This window comes from Pollachius pollachius (assembly GCF_949987615.1).
Source record: "Pollachius pollachius genome assembly, chromosome: 14".
Classification (NCBI taxonomy): Eukaryota; Metazoa; Chordata; class Actinopteri; order Gadiformes; family Gadidae; genus Pollachius; species Pollachius pollachius.
The window spans coordinates 19,686,241-19,694,412 of record NC_136947.1 but is presented as its reverse complement, the minus strand read 5'-3'; the positions used below and the strand labels follow the sequence as shown (position 1 = coordinate 19,694,412).

At 46.2% G+C, this 8,172-nt stretch overlaps 1 protein-coding gene across 1 annotated transcript; it reads left to right on the top strand.

Moving 5' to 3' along the window:
- Positions 1-7,312: 7,312 nt before the first annotated feature.
- On the top strand, positions 7,313-8,089 carry LOC307086382 (transcription factor Sox-14; the record flags this gene model as incomplete). Its single annotated transcript, XM_079751572.1, has 1 exon — positions 7,313-8,089. One exon carries the CDS (start codon positions 7,313-7,315, stop codon positions 8,087-8,089), a length of 777 nt encoding a protein of 258 aa, XP_079607698.1.
- Between the last annotated feature and the right edge of the window lie 83 nt (positions 8,090-8,172).

Below are 8,172 nucleotides of genomic sequence, written 5' to 3'. Positions count from 1 at the left end.
CCAGCCATGGAGACCAGATTGTGTGCAGATTGACAATTCCTGGGAGATGCTGGGTAGATATGTAGCTATAGCTATCTAGTTGCGTCTCCTATTCTCATCAATCAACATTTTTTACAATAGTAATAATTAATTGCATTTATATAGCGCTTTTCAAGGTACCAAAAGCGCTTTACATAGTGAGTCTGTGTCTGTGAGTCCACCTATTATATATCAACATAATAGGCCTAATAATACCTGATTGAATGATGTAGAAGAAGTGATTATAATATTCTGTTGGTGAGGTCATACATCTGTACACACAATTCTTCTCCCAGTAGCTTAAAGCGTTTTTTAAACTTCAGCCAAATAATTTTCTCAACCACCGGTGGAAGTTATCATACAATTGCAGAGGGCCTTAGGAGGTAAACGTTAAAGGTTACTTATAGATGAACACAACGATCATTTTCCTAGGCCACCTGGCTACACTCATTGCCAACATAATCTCACTGCAGCAGCTCAAAGGGGGGAGTAAATGTGGAAGCTTAAAAAAAAAAAGATGCTCAATTTCATGCTTGTCTGTCCTTACCCAGTAGGGGCTTATCGAATACTGTGGCCCCAGGCCCTCCTGCCCTTCTCCTCTTCTTCCTTCTCCTCCTCTGCCACTACTCATCCTCCACTGCTTTCTCCAACTCCTTCTTCTTCTACCACTCTCTGTCATTTTCCTCTTTTCCATCTCCTCTTCTTCTCCACCTCCTCCTCTTCTCCTCCCCACCATGCCCTTTCCCCTCCTTCTCCTCGCCCTCCTCCTCCTCCACATTCTCCTCCTCTTCACCTCCCACTCCCAAACCCCTTCTCCTCCTCCTCTTCCCCTCCTCCTACTCCATCTTAACCACCTCTTCTCCTCCTTCCCCTCTTCCCCCCTCCTCTTCATCCTCCTCCCCATTCTCCTCCTCCTCCAGGTGTCAGCTCCAGTCATACAGCTGGACTTAACCCGGGTCCAGGCATCTGTCCGCTGAATAGCAATCCCCCGGCCTCCCCAGTCACGGAGCACACCCCACCACAGGGGGTACAATGTTTGTCATTATACCTTAAGCCCCTTGGCGGCAACACACACACTCACACGCGCCATGTATGGAGTGAGGGATGGACGGTGTTATGGACTGCTATAATTCAAACCTATGGTTAATTTATTTTGCTGTTTGTTAAAATGCTCTTTCCTTGGCCCATTCTGTCATGGACTAGAGCGGAGGGTGATAATACAGATGGACAGAGGGGATAGGAGAGCGGCTGAGAGAGAGAAGGAGAGAGAGAGAGAGAGAGAGAGAGAGAGAGAGAGAGAGAGAGAGAGAGAGAGTTGGGTTAGGTATTATTTCTGACACACATCTCTGGTAACTCATTGATATCACACAAGCAGACTTGACCATCCTCATATTTGAGACTAGATGATGATAAGTCTCCCAACTATGTCTCTTGCACACACTTTTGCACCGGCCCAGAGTGAAAACTCCTTTTTTGAACCAAGCGTCACTGTAGTCAATTGTAATGAGGTATCAATGCGCATAATGATTTTGTTTTATCTAACATACTGTTGTTGTGCTTTAGGATTTTTTTGCATATCAGATGAGAGAAAATGTAAAGCATCTTATATACCCATAATATTATATATTTTAAATGACAGCCATCGCTTGCATACTCATCATCCTTGAACCCAAGCTGAGAGTAGCTCATGTACATTTAGATTAGCCCCTTGGGTCATAGATGGGTGAATTTCCCGATCACACCTTTCCTCTTTTGATCTGCTTGCTTAAATCAAATATCCTATCAGTGTCAAATAAACTAAAATGCATCAGCCCTTAAACCACAACACACACAACACCTCCTCCTCCCCCAACCTAACCCCCTCTCGCCATACTGTGCCATAGCCTCTCACCCTCATCACCTCCTCTTAAATGCTCTGCCATTTAAAATAAGCGCTGGCCTGCTTAGCTGGCACCTCTCACTTCTTCAAGCCCAACTTTAATTTAGCCAAGGACATTTTAAATCTCCTGCATGAACACCACTCAGCCCCTGACTAATGCCGGGCTGTAAATGTGTCTTGTTGACTGCTGACATGGTTGTACTGCAAGCCGCCTGACGCTAAAGTAGCCCTCAGGTTTATCCCCAGATAGTGTGAAGGCGTGTATTAATTTAACCTAGTTTGGGCCCCAGCAAAGCAGGGGAGAGATCTCTCTGCCTCTCTCTCTCTTCCCCTCTCTCATGCTTTCTCTCTATCTCCCTTCCTCTCTCTCCCTCACCGTTTCTCAATCTTTCCGTCTCTCACTGTCTTTCTCTCTCTCTCAAGCTTCCTACCCCTCTCTCGTGTGATTTCCCTCTCTCTCTCTCTCTCTCTCTCACTCTCTCGCTCTCATTCTTCCTCCCTCTCTCTATCCTGCTCTCTCCCTCTCATGCGTCCTCCCACTCCCTCTGTCTCTCTCTCCCTGTCCCTCTCCCTCACCCTCTCTTCTCTCTAACTATATCCCTCTCCATCTCTACCTCTCCCTTTCCCTCTTCCTCTCTCTCAAGCTTCCTGCCTCTCTCTCCTTCTCTCTTATGCTTCTTCTTCTCTCCCTCTCTTTGTCCTTCCGTCTTTCCCTCTCTTTAGCTCTCAATCTCTCACACATCTCATACCCTCCCCCCCCCCTTTCTCTCTTTCTCTTTCTCACTCTCTTCCACTTCCTTCCTCACCTACTCCTCTCTAACTCTCTCTTTATCTCTTTGGTTCTCAATCCCCCAACCACATCAGGATAGTAGCAGACCCAAAGCATATTTCATCACCAATGTGTCAGGGGAAAAGCTATTAAAAGCGATTAACTTTTCCTAAGTATGGGGCAAATAAGCACGAGATTTAGTGAAATCCCCTTCAGAGAGCCAGAGAATCTTGGGGATTTTCCTCCTGAAATGTTTCCTAATGGACCGCTCAGATGTGCCACCAACCCAAGTCAGTTTATTTTTTTATAAGAGGCACACCACACATACAGGCGGGTATTTCAATGTGTTTATAGAAAGCTGTTGAACTTTTCTGTAGAACTTTAGTGTACATGCAAAGAACTGCTTGTCTATTCAGTGGTTTGCAATAATAGGACTTTAGTATTTAATAGAATTAAAGTGACAATCCTCCTACCAACGTTTAACAAACACACACACACACACACACACACACACACACACACACACACACAAGAGTGTCTTTGTAGCACAGAACACAAAAAGTAAATTTGACCCTATAAAGAAAAGAATGCTCACTCCAAGTGCATCATTGCGGACGACCATAAGGCGCCTCAGATTAAAAGAAGGACAGATAGGTGAACTAATCTGGGTGCAGTGGATTTAGATAACAACAGGCCAGTGAAAACATGAGGGCATTCGATTTCTTCAGAAGTGCTCCTATAATATACAGCCATGCATCACGGTCTTATCTCTTTCTGTAAGCAGTCTGGGCTCTGGTCTTTGCGTGTCAATAATTCATTTTATTCTCTTTTCCTCTGACCCCTCCTTCACCTTGGGATCAAGTCAGTATGCAAGTACAGTAATAATATATACTTACCATTTCACCATTATATGGTGAGAGTTATCAAGTAGACACAAATTTTCGTAAGTAACTTAATCAAAGAGGTATCCAATACAGATTGATCATTACACCCTGTCCTCGCAACTAAGCGACAGAACAGGTCAATGTATTATGTCGCACAAAACCTCACGTATTCAAAGGTCTGTCTTGCCAAAATAAATGGATGAGATTCGTAATGCTCTATTCTAATATGGTTTCAGCATTAAAATGATTTAGCCTATTATAAAATGTATAGCCATAGACAAGAGTTTCATTTTCGTACTCTTCCGCCAGTGAATGTATATGATGTTTAGTTTAGTTAGTTAATCTAACTTGTTCTGTCATATGGTGGGTGATCCAGGACGCTGAATCCCTGAAACCCGCTCGCATGTTGCGAGTTGAATCTATGTCGTTTGGTTGAGAAATGCATCAAAGAGTAGGCCTACTTCCTTTTATAATAACATTTTGGTCAACAAGATAATCATGTCACATTAATACCGCTGTTAGACGATATTCTTTCAATGAAAAGGTAGATTTTCACCTGACCCACCAGAGATTCCATTTATTGTTCTTTAATACAGACGATGGGCTTTTGTGGCGCACAACAAAGTCAATGTTCGCTCTGCGACCGCCAAAATAAATCCATTCCGACGGTGCTTTTATGAAAACATTTTGTTTATCAAGGAAATCTTTGCGATTTAAGGCCGCTTTTAAAGGCTGAAGAATATTTTTATTCAAGGCTACTACAATTAGAATTATAAAGAGTAACAAATGTGTGTGTGTGTGTGGGGGGGGGGGGGGATGGGTGTGTGTGGGGTCAGAGAAGGATACAGATAGACGTCTTGTCTCTTTTATGAATCAGGGCATTACGGTTTACTAAAATGAGGAAATAATATACTGTACATCTAGCCCTATCAGGAAGTGATGTAATTAGGTGTCCTAGGGGTCAAGGACTCCTGCGTCTCTTAAATATGAAAGAGGGCCTCAAGGATATACAATATTACATCTGGGGGATCTAGCCCTAAAGGATGTGATTCACAAAGCATCATCAACTGTGCCATTGAAACACACTGTAAATAAAAGGCATTGCAATAAATTCATCAAAAGTCATTGGAAAGAGATAGGAACCTGGCCTTTGGACCTATCAACCAGGGGGCGCAGTGGGATTACTCTTGAGCCTTTGTAAAAAGGGGGCCACGTTCATAACCCTTACCCTAATCCGCATGGCATCTCTACCCATCTTGGAAGGGCACAGACACGGCCTTGACCTCCAGCCAGAGGAAATGGGCATAAAAAAGACACTGGTTTCAAGTTTCCCATTTCCAGTGCAATGGAGATAGAAACTCACATGTACGGGAACGCAGACTTCCGTGTTGTCATCTGAATCTGAACAGATAACAAACATTGAGAGTGATGTGTCTCTGGGACGCTGGTGGGAGATCCAGGCCTCAGATCTCAAAGGACTGAACAGACGACAGACAGACCCCCAGTGCTGCGGCCCCCGGGCCACCTTTCTCCTTCCCTCCCCTCCTCTGCTCCTGCAGGTCTCCCTCTACCAGTCCCTCCTTTCTCCTGGCTGATTCCCTAATCCTCCAGAGTGCGTGGAGGACACTTTAGACATAAGAAGAGGAGATAAGAGTCCCGGGGGAGGGTCGCTATCTCTGTACCCCAGGAGGGATAACCGGATTACAGACAGTTTGCACTGCTGGCCCTTTTTATTTCTTTTTTCTTCTCTACCTTCCTTCGTGCTTTCCTTTTCTTCAGAGGAGTTATGAGAACTCCCACCAAACACTGTCTATAACAACGGTGTTTAGTTCTACACACTACAGTAAACTACAGTTTCATACACTCAAGTAGGCCTACACACTGTCTAATATACGGCACTATCTAGTATACGACACTGTATCACCACGCAATGTCTAGTATACTGTATATAGTACGACTGTAGTAGCTGATAGTCGCTTTTTGACAAACAATACAAGATCACTTTGCCCTCAAAGACTCTGCAGCACGCCTATTTCACGCAACAACAACAACAAAAAAAGCATTATTTATTTAGCTTGCGAGGCCAACTCTTCCTCCAGCGTCAGAAGCTGTGGGCAGATCTTCTGTTTCTCTGTGGAAGGTAATCAGTGTCTCTGCGTGGCGGTGCGTCCCCCCTCTGTGAGTGAAGGCCTACACCTACGGCGCGCTGATAACAGCACAGCCACGAGGACAGAGATCACCCGCCTGCCAATCATCTGGCAGCTCCCTGCACGGCAAAAGAGCCACCGCTTTCCTAAAAGGAAAAACGTCTTTATCGTCTGCACGCCTCTGATGTGGAGCGCGCCGCTGGATCTTCGATGTCCATTTATTTGTGCCTTTGAAGAGGCGTGCGGTGCAGTGGATTATGTGAGTGAGGAGATATAAAGCCCTCCTCCCGCTCCTCCTCACCAGCGGCCAGTGGTGGCCTGTGGTGGCCTGGTATCTGTAGTAGACTCACCTCTATCTCCGGCGGCCCCATCCCGCTCCAATTAGTTGCCGCTGGCCCCAAAGTCCTGGACGACGTCATGCTTCTGAAGTGTGCTGTTCACTGTCCACACGTTTCGCACGACGCACAGCTTCAGTGAGTCACACATTATTTAGATGGTTGTTTCGACATAGTTTCCTGTCAGGATGTTGTATTACTGATGTAAAATACCAAATTGGTCTTTATAATGATCTTATGTGATCATGTCTCCAGAACAGAATACTGGAAGAACACGGAGAATAAATAATAGCCTAACTTTTTCTCTTAGATAACTGGTCTTTAAGTAGGCTATATTTCCGTCAAAGTAATTCTGTTGTTTCAACTGAAATGTGCTGATGAATTATGTGAGCCTTAAGTTGGCAGCTTTACTTTAACTCCCCAGACGAGTATTTCTAACAATGTCATTCAATAACAGGTAAGGGGGAATAGGAATACATTTGATCAGATAAGGGAAAGTGATTATGAAAACTGTAGCAATCGATGCAGTCCTGTAGGCAAGTGAATAATGCTTATGATTAGTATTGATTTTCTAAACTAGGAAGTGATGGACTCATAGGTTAGGCGAGACAATCGTATACATAATAAGTAGGCCTATGTAATAAGTGTCAATAATGTACACGGCAGAAACTATGCAAAGTTTTAAAATAGCCCTTCAAAAACGTATGATACTGACACATAATGTTTTATTGTCTTGCTTCTATTTCAATCATTTCTGTTATCGTACATTTGGTTTGACTAAAGAACCTTTAAAACGTGTGCGTGTGTGTGTGTGTGTGTGTGTGTGTGTGTGTGTGTGTGTGTGTGTGTGTGTGTGTGTGTGTGTGTGTGTGCGTGCGTGCGTGCGTGCGTGTGTGTGTATGTAGGTATTGATGCATTGTTTAGTGGAGGGATAGGGGGCCCTCTCCCATTGGCCCGGGGGCCGTGACAGCCCCAGTGTTGCGGTGCGTTGTGGTGCTGCGGGCGGTCATGCCACCTGCACTCTCCACAACAAGCTTCTAACTAGATCCTGTGTGACATTCCTTCCCTGTAGCGCATGTCTCGTTTTCTTGGTCACTTTGTCTCATCCCCCGCCTCTGCAATTTAAAGCATAAGTCAAATTATTATTTGTAATAGTTTATATTTATCTAACATTGACCACCTATCCTGTTGCTGTTTAAACTCTCGCTTCGTACGTGGGGGACCAGCCTCTGGAGAGGCGAATATAGTTATTTAGGTTTTTGTTCTGTTGACTTTGGGAAATGTCTAAACCTCTAGGTCACATCAAGAGACCCATGAACGCGTTCATGGTGTGGTCCAGGGGCCAGAGGCGGAAGATGGCCCTGGAAAACCCCAAGATGCACAACTCGGAGATCAGCAAGCGGCTGGGCGCTGAGTGGAAGCTGCTCTCCGACCCCACCAAGCGGCCGTTCATCGACGAGGCCAAGCGGCTGCGCGCCCAGCACTTGCAGGAGCACCCGGACTACAAGTACCGACCCCGGAGGAAACCCAAGAGCCTGCTGAGGAGGGACCGCTTCGTGTTTCCCCTGCCTTTCCTGGGGGACACTGCGGAGCATTTGAAAGGATTTCCAGCGGACACTTCTTTCCTCAGCGCAGATAAAGCCCGGGCTCTGCTGTCCCCCGCCGCCCCGTCCTTCTCCTTCCTGGACCCCATCTCAGCGCACTTCAGCACCGGAGCTGTCCAGCGGCTCAACGACCTGCCACACACTCTGCCGCTCGGGTGCCTACCCTACGCGAACACTTTTGGATACCACCAGACCGGAGCGATGGGGAGTTTGAGTTGCCCGGGGCAGCACAGCCACACGCACCTGTCCCCGAGCAGTCCAGGGTACAGTCCCGGGTATGTGGTTCCGTGCGGATGCAGCAGCGCGTGGTCAACCGCCGCCGGGCTGCAGCCGCAGGTCGCCTACATCCTGTTCCCCGGAGGACTGCATGCCAAGAAGGGACTGCTGGACCCCTACACCTCCGCAGGGTCAGGCAAGGGACGCGGTGCACCAGGGGACGTAATGCACACATGAACCAACGACATACACGAGGGTAAACACTGATATGCATTAACACACTTAGCAGTCTAATTAATGTTGTATGTGTGTCCTTTGGT